The sequence below is a fragment of the Leguminivora glycinivorella genome, chromosome 22 (genome assembly GCF_023078275.1).
Source record: "Leguminivora glycinivorella isolate SPB_JAAS2020 chromosome 22, LegGlyc_1.1, whole genome shotgun sequence".
In the NCBI taxonomy this organism is placed as follows: Eukaryota; Metazoa; Arthropoda; class Insecta; order Lepidoptera; family Tortricidae; genus Leguminivora; species Leguminivora glycinivorella.
This window is the reverse complement of record NC_062992.1, coordinates 13758370-13779617: the sequence shown is the minus strand read 5'-3', so window position 1 is coordinate 13779617 and position 21248 is coordinate 13758370. Positions and strand designations below refer to the sequence as shown.

General features: G+C 39.3%; 1 protein-coding gene across 2 annotated transcripts in view; it reads right to left on the bottom strand.

Annotated features, from left to right (window-relative positions):
• Window positions 1-21248, bottom strand: part of LOC125237706 (neuropilin and tolloid-like protein 2) — a 357896-nt gene that overhangs the window by 109688 nt on the left and 226960 nt on the right. Inside the window, exon 2 of one of the 2 annotated variants that reach the window (XM_048144863.1) lies at window positions 265-476. In XM_048144863.1, the coding sequence (XP_048000820.1) occupies window positions 265-292 (28 nt within the window). In that variant the 5' untranslated portion in view covers window positions 293-476. Of the gene's footprint in view, window positions 1-264; window positions 482-21248 lie in introns of those variants that run through there. The other variant, XM_048144864.1, reaches the window with a different exon arrangement.

Sequence of the window (21248 nt, the reverse complement as noted above, 5' to 3'; positions counted from 1 at the left end):
GACAGAGCCAGCGGCGTATCGCTTTCGTTTGGCGTCGGAGAAATGCCATTCGGCTACGGGGCCTGGTCAGAAGTACTCGAAACCGAAACCAACGAGCGTGTATGAGAAACGTTATGAAAGTGTGTGAAGCGAAAGTGGTTTGTCAGGATCGTAGTAAATGGAAATCCGTGATCTCGGCCTACCCCTCTGGGAAACAGGCGTGATTGTACGTATGTATGTGTATTATCATAATAATTACTTATCCTCAAAGTGCCATGTACTCACCAAGTGCCAGGAACGCCAGAGGGACCATTGACCCGAGGGCCTCTGCAGCCCCACGCACGCCACATCTACTTCCCGCACTATTCTACACTTCGATATATCTTTCACACATTCTTCACTTTAACTTGCACTTTCACTAGACACTTTGTTTCACTTTAAACTGGAGATTTGAACACTTCACTGTTGGTTTATTCCGTTGTGATCCGATGAAGAATCTGTAACAAAAAATAACTTGTTTTAATGTTAAATAGTAATAAATATCTCATAAGTAAAACATAGGTACACCCTGTTTTTATTGAATTCCGTTAACTTTAAGGGAAGGAACAAAAAATAACTTGTTTTAATGTTAAATAGTAATAAATATCTCATAAGTAAAACATAGGTACACCCTGTTTTTATTGAATTCCGTTAACTTTAAGGGAAGGTTCTTTAGATCAAATACATACATACATACAATCACGCCTGTATCCCATGAAGGGGTAGGCAGAGCACCTGAAACTACTCGTTTCAGTGCCACTCTTGGCAAATAAGGGGTTGACAGAAGACGAAACTGTGACATTGAAGTAGATCAAATACAATTAATTTCTCTGAGAAACTAGCGTCTTAACTCTTACGGTTATCGAGTTATTAAAAAAATAAAGATAATTACTGAACACGTGTGGTCACTGACAGCCTTTACCAATTCCTAATGTTATTTGTTTTGACATGTGCCGTCAATCACTTGACACTAATGAAATAAACGCGTATAATGAATTTACAATTCATCCCGACGTTTCGAACACTTTACAGCGTTCGTGGTCAACGGGTGGTTTATTTCATGAGTAACTATCGCGGTAACCGAAGACAATATCACTTGACACTAACTTGAATGTTATTCGTAAGGGTCTCTCACACTTATAAATTCATTTATTAAATTATTATTATATGAAAATGATATTTTTTTTGAGAATTTAACTTTAAGTGTTATACAGGCTGGTTCCTGATAATGAACCTAGCTAGGTGTCGAATTTAACGGAAAACAAAAAAAACACGGTGTATAAATGGATCGGCGACGCGTGCAGCGGGGTGGGTGAGCGTGCGTCCACCCTATGTAGCGTCTACTCAGCACACTTGTATGAGTTTCATATGCACGTCGCACGCCCCGCCCCGCTGAATGCTAAAAAAAAATACTTGGAATTTTCAACCTTTTCCTTCGTAGCACACTATGGGCACAGTATAATAAAGAGTAATATCACATAGTATGTCCACTCCCGCTCCCCGCTGAAAGTGCCGCCCACTCCCTCTCGGTTACCTCACAGTTACCGCCAGTCAAAAACCCGAACAGGCGACCTGTCATATTATCTCCCTCACACAAGCATGGTACGCGTTCACCTACACGAGCTTAGAATGTGTGCTAGGAACTTCATATATTTCGGGAGGGGAAGAAAAAACGCGCGATTGCATTTGCCAGTGCGGCGCGCAATCGCGTGGTTGACGTTGTCTTTGTGCGTTCAGTCGGACTAAAGAATTAGTGGTTGAATCTTGCTCTTTATAAATCGATACTATTAACAAAAAAACCGGCCAAGGAGTTCCGTACCTACAAAACTTTTACGTTACTCACATAATTCTAAAGACTGGGCTAGGCTAGAAGTATAGGTTCTCTAATGAGCATAATTGTGTTTAGCGCCACCTCTCGACGAATTCGCGAACTAATTAGCACAGCTTGCGTGAGGTCTTTTATAATGTTAACCAAATTCAACATTTTTTATTTTATTTTAAAGTAGGTGTTTTATGTAAAATTTCGTAGCTATAAATTTTAACACCCTTATTCATAAACGTACACTAAAGTATCCAGCCGATAAAGTTCGTTTGTCCCTTTCTATCACACCAATACGTCGGAAAGGGACAAACGAAATTTATCGGCTTGATAACTTTAGTGTACGTTTATGAATAACGGGGTAAGTAAGTATGGTAAACATCAGAAAGGGTGAGTAAAACAATCTGAAAGGTTCTAAGTTTTACTTAAAGGTTTTTTTAATCTAATCCAAATTTGGTTATGGTAGCTGAAAAAGTATACAGAATAGTATAACGCAAGTTTCTAGCGGGAAATTACTAAATAAATATTATTTAGTAAATACATTATCTATTGTTGTATTTAGGATTTACCGAACCAACGTCGGTGTAAGTCCAAAGAGAACAATATTTATTAACATTTCGCTATTACCAATTGGCAGCTGGGATTTTTCAAGAGATTTTGGCGAACTTCGGTCTTTTACAGTAACATAATAAACTTACCCAAAAAATTAATAGTTGATAACTGATGCAACTAGCTACAGTAAAATTATTTTTTATCATGATTAACGGATTATCGATTAACTGTAACTTCCGTTAAATTTGTTGAAATGTATTGCTTTAACGATTAAAGAAGTTAACTTTTATAGTAACGGATTAGCGATTATCGAAGTTAACTATTTGATTAACGGTGCCCAGCTATGAGTATAATTTAATACACTTAATTGTAAAAATGTAATGTATACGGATTAATGAATTTAATATAGATAAGTAATTATTGATATATGGCAAAACGAAGGAAATTGTTTACACCTCCGCAAATAAGTATCTAATGATAATTTTTAATTTACCATGTTACTTCACGTACCTAGGTACTTATTTTAAAAACCCTAAAAATGTCTATTGAGTTTCTGCCACAGACCACAGACCACCATGTGGTTTCTGCATATTCTGCGCTGTGCATAGAATTGCAGAGAGCGCACGCGGACACCGGCGCGGCGCCAGTGGACGCGTCTGTGTGCGTGAGCTAGGTATGCATACAACTACAACTGCTGTAGGCACCGCCCCCTTCAGTAGATCGATGCGATAACATCGATTTAAACTTCCCTAGCCTCGTGGCGCCCACCATACAAAATTTTTGCTAGAGAATTTTGATTCTTATTGTACTTGAGATTGAATTCAATTTCAGTTATTCGAAAAATTTTAGAAACAAAAGAAATTATATTTTATTTGTTTACATGAGAGTTAAAATTCCATTGAAACCATTATGTACTTTAGAAAGTACATTCGGCGCCACGAGGCTAGATACACTGTCACCTACAGTCCGATCGCTTAGTTGCAAATGTGTGCGTCTAGTTGACAAACGAAAACTTCGCAATGTAGTAAAAACTACTTTCATTTTTTTACAAAAACAACGTTATTTCTTAGTAATTAAAGTTCAATTTCAAATGCAAGCAATTGGCGGTTATGACATTAATAAATGTGATCATCGCGCAAGCCATCAAATTTTATTACCGCAGGTGGCAGGTGTGCATATTTTTAAACAAATCTACGTCTTATTGCAACCAACATAAGTTTAATTCAGTTGGCGCTGCTGCGCGGTAGTTTAGAACGATGCGATAATCCATCGATAATCAGATAATCACCTAAAAACGCACAGACGCCGTCCACTGCCGCGATCTAGATAATGAATATGACACTGAATTGTGCAAACTATTGGACATAAACCGTGGACGTGGCCTTGAGCGTTCGGATGAATCGGATAGTGTCCTACCGCAATCTGAGGCGCTGAATGTTTTAAGACTGTGCACACTTACGCCGTGTCTTGCGTGGGCGACGGTCGCGCGACCGTCGCCGTCACGTCTCATCGCATCGTCTACTTCCATATCGATAAGGTTTGATTTCGTATGCGTCGCATCGCCGTCGCGCGACCGTCGCCCACGCAAGCCATCGGCTTATCAGTCGCGGTCGTCAGACGCGTCCCATAATTTGTTTCAAGCTTTATACACAAGTTTTCCTTTCAATAGCAATAAATAGCTAACGTAACGCTTGGCTTGAGTAATAAAAACTGTATAGTTAAATTAATGAAATATGTATAAGTAGGATATTGAAATCTTCTTTCTTCGTTGAGCCATCACAGCTAACTTTAACTTACAAACGGTCTTAAGCACCTGCACTTCTGAAGGCGCTTAAGTCATTTTTGGTAATAAAAAAAAACCACAACGTTCTATGAACATTGGTCAAGTGCTAGTCGGTTTTAGACTTTTCCATACAAAGAACTCATGAGCGCCTGAACGACTATGATGGCAAAGTTAACGTTTCGCACTTTCAAGACTTTACGTATATATCTCGGAAACGATAAGAGATAGAGCAAAATGGACTTCAGATTTGGGCTTTCGGTGGCACAAATTCTATGTTTTCGTCAACAGACACCTTTTTTTGGACCGATTTGAATAAAATTTTGCTCAGTCAATTTATAAACGGTCTTAAGCGCCTCCTTTTTAGTAGGAACTTAAGTCATTTTGTACAAATGAAAAAAAATTGAACAAGTTCTAAAAGGAAAAAGACAGAAATGAATTTCTTTATACCTGTCCAACTCGCTTACACAATTTTAAGACGTTTAGTAACTACTTGCAGCGGCAGTGAGTGAAATTCGTAATCTGAGTTTTTTCTCTTAAGTCCGACTTACGCTTGACTGTAGATTTCTAATAGGTTTTCCTGTAATCTACAGGGAGAGGGCTATCTCGTGTATTTTTTTGAAAATTTTACGCTAAGTAGTTTCGGAGATAAGGGGGGGGGAATGGTAATTTTTTGCTTATTTTCTTAAATTACTTCTAAATTACCAAAACAAAAAATATAAAAAAAATATATTTCAGATGCTGATAAAATGCTCTTTCGTTTGATATGTAACACAATATAGTTTTAATAACTTTGATTTTTAATTTTCAATTTTACCCCCCAAAAGTGACCCCTGTGATTAAATTTCATTTAATTAAATTACATGTCCGTCTTTGGGCCACAGGTTTACATACGTGTGCCAAATTTCAAGTAAATCGGTCCAGTAGTTTCGGAGAAATCGGCTGTGACAGAGGGACAGACAGACACGCGAGTGATCCTATAAGGGTTCCGTTTTTCCTCTTTGAGGTACGGAACCCTAATAAAGCGGTCTATCGCACACGATCAGCCTTTACACGCACGCTCTTTCCGTTCTCAAAAACTTCGACGCGCAATCACGCGCGAAAGAACGTTAAACTTAAAAACTAACAACACAATCGCGCGCGATTGCGCGCACAGGCTTAATAGCGCGCTGTCCTGTACGCTCCGGGAACGCGCGATAGAGCGACTGTGAAAAGGCGACTAATGAATCACAGAAGCATCTCGCTTTTGAAATGAACCTAGAAATTATGCAAAACGCCCACTTCGCAGTTCAAGTTTGTCATGAACTCTAATTTACGTTTATTTTTGTGCCGTGAAAAGAGCTTGCCAGGAACCTTTCAGAAATTAAACGACTAAGTGCCTGAAATTTTATTAATGATTGTTTACTTTATTGAAATGTGTCTCTTAAGACGATACGGTAGGGGTCAATTCTCCATACAAACGCTCTCGACTATTTCCTCCCTGGTTTTTGAAGATAGAGCAATGATTTTTTCAACACAGATTGTTATTATTTTTATCTATGTCGGACCGTTTTGATTTTTTTGATATTCTGCTTTTTAAAGATTCTAGAGCCAATGAAAATTTCCATAAACGGCCTTTTTCATTCTGGCGCAAAAAAAGGTGTGATACCTACTCAAGATTGGTAATAATTAACCAAAAAAGCTAAACGGTCCGACATAGATTCTTTCATTGTTATTCAGATTCTCAAATTTCGTTCCGATTGATTAAGTTTTGAAGGAGGAAAGAGTCGAGAGCGGAACCTCGATTTTAAAGATTATTTTGAAATATCTTTTGACTGAGTTGTTCTTAATGGACAATTTTTTTTCGATAAATCTTGTTAATAACACTTGTATATTTAACAAAAATTCCCAAGTTGAAAGGGAGGCTCCTTTCCATTTTAGCATTTTCGCTACCGTATCCTCTTAATAATTTTCAAGTGTAAAGTTCACAAAACAAGTGTCGGTGTTGGAAGTTCGGAATATTTGGAAGAACATCATTATGACGCCACTTTGACACACTAGTGCCACACCTCGGATACTGGCGACCAAATATATGAAAGAGGCGCGTTCCTAGCACACAGCCTAAGCTCGTGTAGGTGAACGCGTACCATACTTTCGTGAGTGAGATATGACAGGTCGACTGATCGTGCTTTTGACAGGCGGTAACAACTGTGAGGTAACCGAGAGAAGGTGGACGGACCTTTCAGCGGGGAGCAGGAGTGGTTATACTGTACACATTACGCAGCTATATCCACAATCGACTCTCACTTGGTATCGACCTCTAAAATGTATTTGATTTGTCAAAGTCTGGCTTGGAAGTGCGCGGTGGCAAATAGGCCAGTGTAAACCAAATAAGAAGGTAAGAGATAGCTAAAGTGGGGGTTGTAGGCAAGTTGCAACTTAAATAGGAATAAAAGCGTCTTGAGAAGCTCACGTCGTTTCGCTTGTCTAAGCCACTTTTACTATTGGGTCGTGTTTAAATAAAAATAAATAAATAAATATTATAGGACATTCTTACACAGATTGACTGAGGCCCACGGTAAGCTCAAGAAGGCTTGTGTTGTGGGTACTCAGACAACGATATAAATAATATATACATAGAAAACATCCATGACTCAGGAACAAATATCTGTGTTCATCACACAAATAAATGCCCTTACCGGGATTCGAACCTGGGACCGCGGCGCAGCAGGTAGGGTCGCTACCGACTGTGCCAGACCGGTCGTCAAACCCAACTTCCCGCTTAAGCTCAACTACCCGGTCCGCCGGCGTGCCTTATAGGCACTGGTCCCACCGCGAGCTAGTAAGCTAAATATGAGCTATCGGCTATAAAAAAGAGACACGGCAATGTTTATAGTTACTCGCCCAGCGGTGAGCTACCGTATCGCCGTGTCTCTTTTATTTGCACGGGAGTGCTTATCTTTTGTTCGTTTTTATAGCCGATAGCTCATAGCTTACTAGCTCGCGGTGGGACCAGTGCCATAGGGACGCTCCGGGTCTTTGGCCCTACGCGGAGTTCGGCCTTCGATAGTTAGTTACTCTGCCCTCCTCAATAGCGTTTCCCTGACGCAGCCTACCCTAATTTTTTTAAGTACTTAACCTAAAATTACAGACAAAAACGTGGTTTTTTTGTAGGTATCAAGCTCAAAGTGTAAAACGTGAAGCTTTCAAAATCACTTGGCACTCGGTAGGCACTTGGACGGCACTTGTGGGCACTCGACCGCGTGAGGTCCATTAGAGGTTTCGATGGCTGTGATTTGTATGAGAGTGAATGTCAGCTTGTACGAGATTTTTCACTGTTTCGGACTGAATGTGAGAGGTAATAGAAATAACCTAACCACAAAATAAAAATTTTGGAAAAACCCCCGACCGCGACCTAGTGGACCGATTTTCATGAAACATGGCTAAGAACACTCCCGACTAACACAGCTTTCAAATAAAAAAACTAAATCGAAATCGGTTCATCCGTTCGGGAGCTACGATGCCACAGACAGACACACATACAGACAGACCGACAAACAGACAGACGGACGGACGGACGGACGGACGGACGGACGGACGGACGGACGGACGGACGGACAGACAGACAGACAGACAGACAGGTCAAACTTATAACACCCCGTCGTTTTTGCGTCGGGGGTTGAAAACTCTTGAACGCTTTAAACCACACCTCGGACACTGGCCATCAGCTAATATATGAAAGAGGCGAGTTCCTAGCACATAGTCTAAGCATGTGTAGATGAACGCGTTGCATGCTTGTATGAGATATGACAGGTCGACTGTTCGCGTTTTTGACAGGCGGTAACTGTGAGGTAACCGAGAGCGGGCGGCACTTTCAGTGGGGAGCGGGAGTGGCCATACTGTACGATAGTACTCTTTATTATACTGTGCTTAAACGATAAAATTTTACAATAAACATGTCATGAAAATTGCGTTCAAAGGTCACTGACAAGGTCTACACAGGCGCAAAGACTGTGTGCTAGGAACGCGCCTCTATCATATATTTGATCACCAGTGTGCGAGGTGTGACTCAGACCTTCCACGAGATTTGCCTATTTATTTGACGACTGGTCTGGCGCAGTCGGTAGTGACCCTGCCTGCTACGCCGCGGTCCCGGGTTCGAATGCCGGTAAGGGCATTTATTTTTGTGATGAGCACAGATATTTGTTCCTGAGTCATGGATGTTTTCCCCTCACTAGCTCGGAAACACGTGTTTTGTCCTTTAATACCAGCGGGTAAAAACGCATTTTATCCACTAGTGGGTAAAGTAATTTGACCTTGAATATAGATAGATAGAATACTCTTTATTGGCACACCTCAGCAAGAGATACAGAAAAAAGATACAGCGGAGACAAAACAAATTATTATAAATAGAGGCAGACAACAGGCGGTCTTATCGCTAAAGAACGATCTCTACCAGACAACCTTTGGGTAGCGGAAATAAAAAAAAATTTAATCAAATTAACTGCTTTAAAATTGATAAAAGTAGGTGAATCTAGTAATAAAGATGATTTACCATCAGCTGTGGAACTACTGGAAGCAGTGATAAACGCATTTTTTTGCGTTGTAGTTTCCTCGCTATAGTGAGGGGAAAAGTTTTGTGTTACACTCGGGTGCAAATGTATTTTACTTCTCGTATGTTAAAAAACTCGCAAGTTCAGGATTCTATTCTCGTACCACTCGCTTCGCTCGTGGTTCAACTATAGAATCCTTTCACTTGCTCGTTTTTCAATTCCACACTCGGCGTTAAAATACAACTTTGCCCCCTTGTATAACAAATAACTATTTCTTTGTATATAAGTATTTATAAATATTATATCTTCTTGAGCTTATCGTGGGCCTTAGTCAATCTGTGTAAGAATGCCCTATAATATTTTTTTTTATTATTCCACACTTCCTGATTTCCGTATTGTATATGACATTTGACATTCTATCCTTAATATAATAACACTTTTGATATTTGACAATCTCGGCAATTGCAAATATGTCGTTTACATGTCGTGTGTAAGGTAAGCAGGAAATGGAATGACTGTTCAATCAATATTGACTTAGAAGTAAAACCGGCCAAGAGCGTGTCGGGCCACGCTCATTGTAGGGTTCCGTAGTTTTTCGTATTTTTCTCAAAAACTACTGAACCTATCAAGTTCAAAACAATTTTCCTAGAAAGCTTTTATAAAGTTGTACTTTGGTGATTTTTTTCATATTTTTTAAACATATGGTTCAAAAGTTAGGGGGGGGACGCACTTTTTTTTCCTTTAGGAGCGATTATTTCCGAAAATGAAAATATTATCAAAAAACGATGTTAGTAAACCCTTATTCATTTTTAAATACCAATCCAACAATATATCACACGTTGGGGTTGGAATGAAAAAAAATATCAGCCCCCACTTTACATGTAGGGGGGGTACCCTAATAAAACATTTTTTTCCATTTTTTATTTTTGCACTTTGTTGGCGTGATTGATATACATATTGGTACCAAATTTCAGCTTTCTAGTGCTTACGGTTACTGAGATTATCCGCGGACGGACGGACGGACGGACGGACGGACAGACAGACATGGCGAAACTATAAGGGTTCCTAGTTGACTACGGAACCCTAAAAATGCGCTTTTATTTAGCATGTCAATTCATTTATCGACCTGTCAATTCCAGTTCCTACTCATTTGCAATGAAAGCATTTGCGACAGAATACATCAGAAGCCATTTTCGAACGTAAAAATATGTCTCAGTGAAAAAATGCAATTTTTGGAGCTGAAATGTGAAATCTTTTAGTTAAAAGCTTCATCGGGGATTTCAGCTTCATCTCTTCTTGTGGAAAACACGGTGTATGAAAAAGACATCGCTTTGATATTACAGAACGTGTTTCTGTGTGTGATGAATCTGTAATCGGTTTTATTTAGCAAATTTAATCTGTAAATTGCTATTACTGATTAAATCCTACACTGAGAGAAAATACAACCAGTTTTCATGTTCGTTCAACAAGTACGTGCTCTTTGGTTCAAACAACAAGCTACTTGTCATTTGAATCGGCAATATATTTGAATCAACAAGACGATTTTATAAAAACAACCTGACACATATTGTTTTAAACATACGTTTGGCTGATTCAAACGGATAAACCGCAACAAGTCGAACTTGTTAAATTCACAATGCAAATTTCTCTCAGTGTAGCGAGAGTTATAGAAAGGTTTTTTTTCTGTACATATTATTATGGTGTTTTTTCCCGCACTAATTCGCAAAGTATGTAATACATTTCTTGACAGGTCGAGACTTCGTAGGGCCATATGTACTGAAAAAAGTCGTATAATGATTATTTTATAACTTTCGTGAGACCGCCATGCTATTAATATTACTTTATACTCGTATAACATTAAAAACCGAAATAGGATAGCTGAAAGATAATAATACTTCAAACGAAAAAGTTATTAAATTTGCCGTCGAGAATCAGTTCAAAGACAATTTCGTTCACTTAAAATTTTGTGCTCTGCCGGCGTATCATGATGCCAATTTTATCACTTATCCACGTGGATAAAGCATCCGTCACGCTTTAGCAAGTATGTCAGTGTGAGAGTGACAGATGTCTTATCCACGTGGATAAGTGATAAAATTGGCAGCATGATACGCCGGCTGGTTATATTAAGTATCTGGGCAACTTAATTTCAAAGTTGTCCACCCCACTTTTTTTTGGATTTGGAAATTTTTATGGGGTTTCCACTCAGAATCGCGAGCTCTTTCAATTCTAATAGGAGAAAAAAAAGTGTCCCAAGGTTATTTCCCATTCCGTTACCAATTTTTATACATTTTGTATGGCGGTAACGGTAACGGAACGGAAGGTTCGAAAAAATGTATGGAAATCTTGGGACATTTTTTTCCTCCTATCAGGATCGAAAGAGCTCGCGATTCTGAGTAATAATCGCGTAAAAAATACCCATGTTACAAATATTGGGGTGGACAACATTGAAAAAAAAAACCGGCCAAGAGCGTGTCGGGCCACGCTCAGTGTAGGGTTCCGTAGTTTTCCGTATTTTTCTCAAAAACTACTGAACCTATCAAGTTAAAAACAATTTTCCTAGAAAGTTTTTATAAAGATCTACTATTGTGATTTTTTTCATATTTTTTGAACATAGGGTTCAAAAGTTAGAGGGGGGGGACGCACTTTTTTTTCCTTTAGAAGCGAATATTTCCGAAAATATTAATATTATCAAAAAACGATCTTAGTAAACCCTTCTTCATTTTTAAATACCTATCCAACAATATATCACACGTTGGGGTTGGAATGAAAAAAAATATCCGCCCCCACTTTACATGTAGGGGGGGTACCCTAATAAAACATTTTTTCCATTTTTTATTTTTGCACTTTGTTGGCGTGATTGATATACATATTGGTACCAAATTTCAGCTTTCTAGTGCTTACGGTTACTGAGATTATCCGCGGACGGACGGACGGACGGACGGACGGACGGACGGACGGACGGACGGACGGACGGACAGACAGACATGGCGAAACTATAAGGGTTCCTAGTTGACTACGGAACCCTAAAAATGGCCCATCTATTTACGATGATCTAAGAAGTTTGATATTTTGCCAGTCGCTTTTCGGTGAAGGAAAACATCGTGAGGAAACCGGACTAATCCCAGTAAGGCCTAGTTATACCTTTCGGGTTGGAAGATCAAATGGCGGTCGCTTCCGTAAAAACTAGGGTCTACGTCAAATCCCACAAATCGCGATCTCTTCTAGACAACCAGCATGTCGAAATATAATATTTTTACAGCTTACAGATACCTTAGTATATACATTATATAAACTACTGCCCCAGTTTCTCTGCGTTGAATCCATCGCTCGTTCTTTATTAAATTCACCGCAGCCTATAATCAGATCTCTTCCATTTGATGTCTTTCCAACCGAGTTATAGCGAAGAAATGTCTTTATTTAATAAAGACAAAAATATACTTTTGCTGAAGAAAAAAGGTGAAAGAATAGACGGTAAGGTGAGCAGTTCCCGAATACTTTGTACATAGCCACGTCAGCAAATTTTTATTGATCCTATTTTGCTACCAACATTTAGTGATATAAGTCGACTTTCGTAAGATATATACAGGATAATTGTTATAATTAAGGAAATATAGATACTAGAGAACCTTAATGACCAAATAAAACTTACTAAAATCTCAATTCATGAAATAAATCTTTGGAACAAAAAAGGAATAATAAAAACACAACTTTTTCCTTAAATTTTGTACAAACTTTTCGAGAACTGCTGAGGTACTCGTAGTAAGTTTTGACGATCGGTCTGATTTAGGGCCAGATACATCAACCACATTTGACAGACACATCATCGTCACGCAGCAGACTTCCCATAGAATAAAATTTTACGAACGCTTTAACGGAGACAGACGGTTTGGTGCAACCGGCCTTTAGTCGATAGTGATAATGCCTGCTAAGCTGCGGTCCTGTGTTCGAATTCCTTTAAGGGCATTTATTTTTGTGACGAACTTTTGCAACTGTACACGTACCTCAGTACGATACAGAAAAAGGTACGGTGGCCTAGATGGCATTACACCTTTGGGGTGCGCTCAGCCAGATGGCGCCAACCTTAATATATTTTAAAATATATAAGTATAATATATTTTAAAATAATTAAGCTAAGAATATGGGCCAAATTGTCAAAAAAGAGGTTCAAAAGTTTTAAGCCTGTGTCAAGAGATGGCAGTCTATGCACTGTGATTACACATTTTACTTTGACAGTAACTCTCTAACTCTAAAATACTTATCCTCTTTTCTAATATATAATATTTTCATTCTTTTATTGTACAAAGAAAACATCCATGACTCAGAAACATATATCTGCAGTGCTCATCACACAAATAAATTCCCTTACCGGAATTCGAACCCAGGACCGCGGCTTAAAAGGCAGGGTCACTAGTGTCACTACCCGCTAGACCAGTCCGGTAAAAATGATGTAACATTATTTTTTTTAATAACTTTTATCTATTTCTTGACTTTTAGTGGTTCCTATTGATATTATAAGTAGCAGTTTGAATATGCGTACCTACAGTAGTGAAGGGATTATCATTTAACTCCTAACCATTGAGGAGTTGACCTTCCATCATCAGATTAGCGACATAAAATTATTGCCATCAGGCGTAAATACTGGTGTACCCTTGAAAATAAATAAATAAATATTTTAGGACATTCTTACACAGATTGTCTGAGTCCCACGGTAAGCTCAAGATGGCTTAAATTCTGTTCCCAACGATAATATATAATATCCAAATACTTATATACATAGAAAACATCCGTGACTCAGGAACAAATATCTCTCATCACAAAAATAAATGCCCTTACCGGGATTCGAACCCGGGACCGCGGCTTAGCAGGCAGGAGCACAACACGCTAGGCCAGACCGGTCGTCAAAATACACTAAAAACATTACATGTGCTTATAACATTTGAAGAGTTCCCTCGATTTCGCCAAGATCCCATCATCAGACTCCGATCAGACTTGGTGCCTGTGGGACCATCTCGGGGTTATACCCATTCGATTAAAAAAAAATTGAAAATCGGTTCACTATTCTCGGAGATATCGAGTAACATACATACAAAAAAAAGTCTAATTGAGAACCTCCTTTTTTTGAAGTCGGTTAAAAATACAGATCCTTTGTTGAAAATAACATGTCCACACATTTCTAAAAATGAAGTCCTAATATTTTCACATTTTATTTTTACGGAAAAACAGGCAAATATGAAGGATCGTAATTAATTTCAATTTCGCTTGGGATTCGTAGAAAATACAAAGTTGGAAACATCAAAGGGAATATTCTATTCTTTCTCTCTTGGTTATCTTTTTTTTTATGGACAAAGGAGAAAAATTGGCTCAGTTATTAATTCTTAAGTTCAGTTAAAGAGACAAAACCGGCCGAGAGCGTGTCAGGCCAAGCTCAGTGTAGGGTTCCGTAGTTTCCCGTATTATTTTAACTACTCAACTTTCCTAGAAAGTGTGTATAAATACTTAAAGTTCTACTTTTATGATTTTTTAAATAATTTTAAAACGTATGGTTTAAAATTAAGAAGGGGTGGGGCACATTTTTTTAAATTTTGAAGCGATTATTTCCAAAAATATTAAGTATATCAAGAATTGCTTTTTTTTTATACTACGTCGGTGGCAAACAAGTATACGGTCCGCCTGATGTAAAGCGGTCACCGTAACCTATGGACGCCTGCAACTCAAACAGTGTCACATGCGCGTTGCCACCCCATTAGAAACTTGTACACTCCCTTTTGCTGTGTTAAGTACACAGCAAAAAGGAGTGTACAAGTTCCATGGAGGGTTCGGGTTGCCGACGACTCAAAGGACAATAGACGGAACAAGTTAGTTCCGTAAGTCCTCCCGTCATCAGCACACCGCACCCTCGTTGAGCTCTGGCAGCCTTACTCACCGGCAGGAACACAACACTATGAGTAGGGTCTAGTGCTATTTGGCTGCGGTCTTTACTTTAGCAAAACCCATTAATTTTTAAATACCTAAATGTTTTTTTTAGCCATGTTTCATGAAAATCGGTCCACTATGTGGGGTTTTTTAAATTAAATTATTACTTTTAGACTATACGGTGGTTTTATTCGTATTTCTAAGAAATGGGTACTCCCGTCCCAAAAATGTAGACAGTCAGATATTTCTAATTACTCGACTTTTGAAGAAACAGAGGAAAGGAGACGATCGGCTCTCCATACAAAGGTAGTCCCCTTTTATCCTCTCGGATTATTAAATAAATAAATATTATAGGACATTCTTACACAGATTGAACTGTCTCACGATACGCTCAAGAAAGCGTGTGTATTGGTACTCGGCCAACAATACGTACATAATTATAATATACAAGTACTTATATGTTATACACAGAAAACATTCATTACTGCCTTGAGTGAGACGAACTTACAGCCCCTGGATTGACTATCTAGTACTCTGCCAACTGAGCCACCAAGACTTCAACACAACCAGCGATTTTTTTCAATTTAGAGGCCGTGAGTTCAAGTTAATTTATTCTAAATGTATTCCGAGTGGGATCCACGGAACACCGTAGAGGGTGCAGGTTCAGGCAGACGAAGAACAGATGGCAGGATGACTTGGACGCATTCTATCCACGCTGGCTGGATTACGCACGAGACAGGGTTGAGTGGAAGAAGTGAGGGGAGGCCTTTGCCCAGCAGTGGGACACTACACTAGGCTAGCAAAAAAAAATTTCAATAATAATGTCAATATCCAGGGAAACAAAATTAAAATTTTGAAAAAACCCCCGACCGCGACATAGTGCACCGATTTTTTTTATGAATGATTTTGTTGCTGAGTTAGTAAAGAATGTTCTTAGCCATGTCTAAGAACATTCTTTACTAACTCAGCAACAAAAAAAAATCGAAATCGGTTAATCCGTTCGGGAGCTACGATGCCACAGACACGTCGAATTTGTAACTGCCCTTCGTTTTTGAGTCGGGGGTTAAAAAGGGGATGTTTGTATGAAAAACCGGTTTTAGGCGGTTCGTCCCTTTTCGTCGTATTAATCCTTGAAATATAAATCAAGGGCTTTTGTACTGATCTCAAACAAGGTCGGTTTAAATACCTTTAATTGGCGTAGATACTTCGTTCAGAAATTCAACAATGAATACCAATTCACATAGTACGTACAAGGATTATTAGGATTTACAATCTTGGTACTAAGAATCGTACGTCCATTTTTAGCGCCATCTATTAAATACTATCATAACTACACTTATGATGCCCACATTTTTTTTTTTTTCAAAATGTGTCTTGACGTGATATCATGACATTAAAATAAAGAAATATGTCATTTGTTGGTGGGGGCATTTATTTGTGTGATGAGCACAGATATTAGTTCTTGAGTCATGGATGTTGGTATTTGTATATTTTTAATCCCCGACGCAAAAACGACGGTGTTATAAGTTTGACGTGTCTGTCTGTATATTTGTCTGCCTGCCTGCCTGTCTGTCTGTCTGTCTGTCTGTCTGTCTGTCTGTGTGTGTGTCTGTCTGTGGCATCGTAGCTCCTGAACGGATGAACCGATTTAGTTTTTTTTTGTCTGAAAGCTGAGTTAGTCGGGAGTGTTCTTAGCCATGTTCCATGAAAATCGGTCCACTACGTCGCGGACGGGGGTTTTTTCAAAAATTTTAATTTTGTGGTTAATACTTAACATGACTGTATCGGATATAATATTTAAATTAAAGGAAAAATGGAAAAATTCACACCTCCGGCAGGACTCGAACCTACGACCTTTGGCCTTGCCGGAGCCTTTAATTTAAAAATATGTAATATCGCTCGCAGACGTTTCTGCATGATAAAAAATAAAATGACTGTATCGGATTTATTGTCTGAGTACCCACGACACACGCCTTCTTGAGCTTACGTTGGGACTCAGTCAATCTGAGTAACAAGAATGTCCTATAATATTGAATCTAATTTTGATCTCATTCCCTAACGTCCTAAACTGTTTCAGAATGAGTAGCTACTTTAAATCTCAGGGTACGTTTAGGTCGAGAATCAAGTATTTCAGGAGCTTAAACTGAAACAGCTTCAAATGTCTTGTGAGGTGAAATGGGAATGGCAATTTCAATGAAATTCCCCGCAATCTCAGTCTTTACAGGTTGAATTATTTGACGCTTATTAAACAGAGTCTGATTCGGATACAAAACTTAAAGACGTGGTGGAGGAAATTGGACACAGAAAGTGGAGATGGGCTGGGCACATTATCAGGATGGACCATAGTCGCTGGGCGAGACGAACTATGGTGTGGAAGCCCGCTAACACCCGCGGTCGTGGCAAGCCCCCCTTAGATGGAGAGACGACATTATATTTAAGAGCCACTTCCACCAACGAACTGAGGGTTAACCCACCATTTAATATGGAATTTGACAGATGACAGCCCACTAACCCTGAGTTAAGCGGTTGGTTCAAGTGGGCCTTAGTAACTCCAGCAAAAGTTTGCAAACATAAATACCTACAGCATTACCCCGACCATCAAAAAAGAATGTTGCATTACAGATGAGTATAATAACAGTTGGTTATGCGCCTGCGAATCTGCGATGTCTAGACGCGGAATGTTCGCGCTTGGCCTCCAGCCAGCAGATATCTCAGCCTGTGCACTCTGTATTCATTTCCTAATAGCAAAGACATATATGTGTATACACAGATAAAGTCTAAGAAAAAACGTACCTCAGTACTATACAGAAAAAGGTACGGTGGCCTAGATAGCATTACACCTTTGGGGTACGCTCAGCTAGATGGCGCTAATATTAATGTTTAACATTTTAAAACATATCAAGCTAAGAATATGGGACAAATTGTCAAAACTGAGGTTCAAAAGTTTTAAGCCTGTGTCAAGAGATGGCAGTCTATGCACTGTGCTTACACATTTTACTTCGACAGTAACTCTCTATAATACTCGATCCTCTTTGCTAATAGTGAAAAATTTTCACATTATCCGATCCGATATCGGATGCAGGATCGATATCCCAAATATTAAAGCGCCAAGGATCTTTGATTCAAGTGGCGGCGCGTAAGTTTAGCGCTGAGTGAAATGTGGAGGGGATACCTGCGCATGGGGACGCATTCCCCTCACCCCCTGTAATCCCCTGAGAGACCAGGGTACGTAGCCGAATGGCACAAACGTAGATATCTATCAGTGGCGGCTGGTGAAAATTTCGGCCAGGCAACACTAAGCAAAAAAAGCCTACCTTAACAGTAGGTACTTTACTAGTAATCAATTTTAGGCAAGCCAGTGGGAATTGGCTTGTATGGACCAGCCGCTGCTGATATCTATCTCTATCGCTCTTGCGTATTGGCGCGACAGAGTCTACCTTTCGCGACGTTACGTTTTCGTTTCGCGTCAGAGAAACGCCATTCGGCTAACGGGGCCTGTTTTTGACTTCTGTGCAATAACCGTCAGCGCTAAAGTTATGTGCCGCCACTTGTATGCATTTGAAATCTTGCCTCCGATATCGGATGTGACCGATATGAAAACGCTATAAAGCAGCGAGTAACACTCTCGCTTTTATAGACGACGACGCCTGCAGTTTTTTAGATTATGCGGTCCTTACTAGCAGCCCTAAGCGACTATAGCTTTCTGTGCAACGTTTCTGTGATACAGTTTTTCACCAAATTACATACATATACATACAATCACGCCTGTATCTGATAAAGGGGTAGGCAGAACACATGAACTACTCAATTTTCAGTGCCACTCTAGGCAAAAAGGGGTTGAAAGAAAACGAAATTGTGACATTGCAGTGACAGGCCAGCCTTCGCCTGCGCAGCTACGCTAAAATATAACCCAAATCATACAGTCTACTTCTACGATACCCACGGGAAGAAAAGGGGCGGTGAAATTCTTCAGCCGTCACTACACGAGCAACCAAATCACCGAACATTTCATCAAATTTTTATGTTAAAAACGATCGTTTTTTCCAACAGCTCAGGCTGTCCTCCCTACTGTCCCCTGTGGTTTCCACAGTCATAAACAATGTACATTTTAATAACGAACCGTTCATGTTTGCTTATTGCTGTTGTTAAGGGTAACTATCATGGATATTAAGTAAGGGTAACTTTACTATATGGAGTACCTATACTACCTATAGTTTGTATTTTTAATGTGAATGTTGAGTTGTAACTTGTAAGAATTGCAATTGCCTAACTTATTGTAATTGTATTAACCTTCTTTTTATTTCTTTTCTTTTTAATACCCGACACAAAAACGACGAAGTTTAACGTGTCTGTCTGTTTATCTGTGGCATGTTACTTATCAACCCAGAAATGCACGGAATAGGCGAGACGACAAAAAAAAACTAATTAGTCCGTCAGTTAGATTATTAAAGAATTTTAGACACGTATTTTTTCTTTTTTCTCGTAAATGAAAAATGACGACGGTACAGTGCGTTGAAGTTTCGCGTGACGTCACACCTAGGTACAATTTTTTACTTAGAAGTGACGTCAGAAGCCCCCACTCCGGAACTTTGATGCTCTATATCTTTGTATTTTTTCATTAATTAGAAATAGTGAAAAACAGAATGATATTTTTAATTGTCAATTGTCAATTTTTCAGTGTTAAGTGTCAATGTTACTGTGGTGATAAACCGCTGGTCGCTCAGTGACAGATCCGCGATTTTTGATCGGCGAAAGCCGATTCCTCGTCGATAGGTATGGGGAGGCCATAATACTGCTGTATCCTGGTACACTTTAAATCCGAAAAGCACCTTAACGCTCGCAATCTGAACACGACCTTAAAACATTGACCTTGCCCTCTCTTAATGAGTAGAACTCGAACTTGGCCTGTTTTTAATTACCGTGGAACCCTGAGGTCATTAAAACTGTACAGTCCGTACAAGGATTAACATTTCGCTCATCAGCACTTTCCATCAGTCAGCATTTATTTTACCTATATGAGACAGTACATGCCCGACCGCCGCGGAGTGTATTCAATAATTGTATCATTTTTATCATATTATCAATAAATCGTTATATCAGTGGAAACTGCAGTGTTATCAATTATCATTATCAACTATATCATCTCAAGACTGTGCGGAGAGCATCCCGTACATCTTTATGGTCCTTCGAAGATTTGAATCAGTGCACAAGTTAACCCTGGATCGTGCCACGTGTCGACGCAACGTGACCAGGAGCTGTGACACCATAGCCGTGTGAATATCAAACCCAATCGTGTCAGTATCAAAGTTAAATATCAGGATCAATCAATATATCAAGATTATCAAGATCAAGTTTTTAGCAAGTTTGTGTTGTAGTGGACTTTGTGTGATAGCGAATCGGTTAGGCGGCTTCCCACAAGCGGGTCTCACCGTCTGATTGAGAAGGCGCAGATATTCACGAAGGACACTTGAACACAATTTTGCGACTATCATCATTATCATCGGTTACTATCATATCAACTAATTGGCAAAACGACCACAATGGAAAGTTTACTAAATAAACAAGGTCAACTTGCCATGGCAATTGAGAAACTTCTTGTCAATTTTAAAAAGGACGGCGCTGAACGTAAGACTCCTCTAAATATTCAAAACCGTTCAGAAACTCTAGAGAAATATTGGAGAGAGTTTCAAACAAATCATATTGCGCTTTGCGAGTTTGAAAATCAAGACTACATTTACTTTACGGAAAATCATCACGATCGAGTATCAAACATTTATCATGAAACTCGCAACCTTTTACAACTGTCTCTAGCCAAAGAGGCAAAGTCTATTATCAGGCCTGCTACTCCCCAGTTTAACTTGAAAATGGACTGGAATCAGCCACCGGAAGAGCAGGCCGGCGCCTCGATTTCGCAACCTTCGGTACCGCAATCAAAGGCTGAACGAGGTAATCAAAGCAAGTTAGAAGAGATGTACCGAAAGCAACAAAGCAACTTTAAGGCATTCCAACGCGCTATCAACAACACGAGACTGGAATTGCTCACTGAACGGTGGGAGTTCGAAGACGCTTTAAAAACCGTGCAAGCTCGGTGGACCGCTATAGACACTCTACATTGGGAAATCGACAGTGAGCAAATCAATGAAAAACCGGAATACGAAGAAACCTACAACCAATGTGAACAAAAATACAACAATATCAAAAAACATATCAACATCAAGATGTGGGATTCTTCACACCGGGAGAAATCAACTCCAAAAATAGAAATACCAGTTTTTAATGGAAATTATCATCAATGGACATCATTCAAGGATTTGTTCACTGAAACTATACACAAGAACAACTCTATATCAAATGCGCAAAAAATGCAGTTCTTAAAAAGTAAGGTCAAGGGCGAGGCAGAGAAGCTTATCCAGCATTTAAAGATCAGTACCGACAATTATCAAGTATGCTGGGAAATTTTGAATCACCGCTACAACAACAAAAAATTAATATTCAGTTCCCACGTCAACATTCTTCTTGGACTGCCCACTATGCAACAGCAGACTGCCGTAGCTATAAAAAGGCTACACGACAACACTAAGGAATGTCTTCACGCTATACAAAATTTGGGAGTTGACACCTCTACGTGGGACCC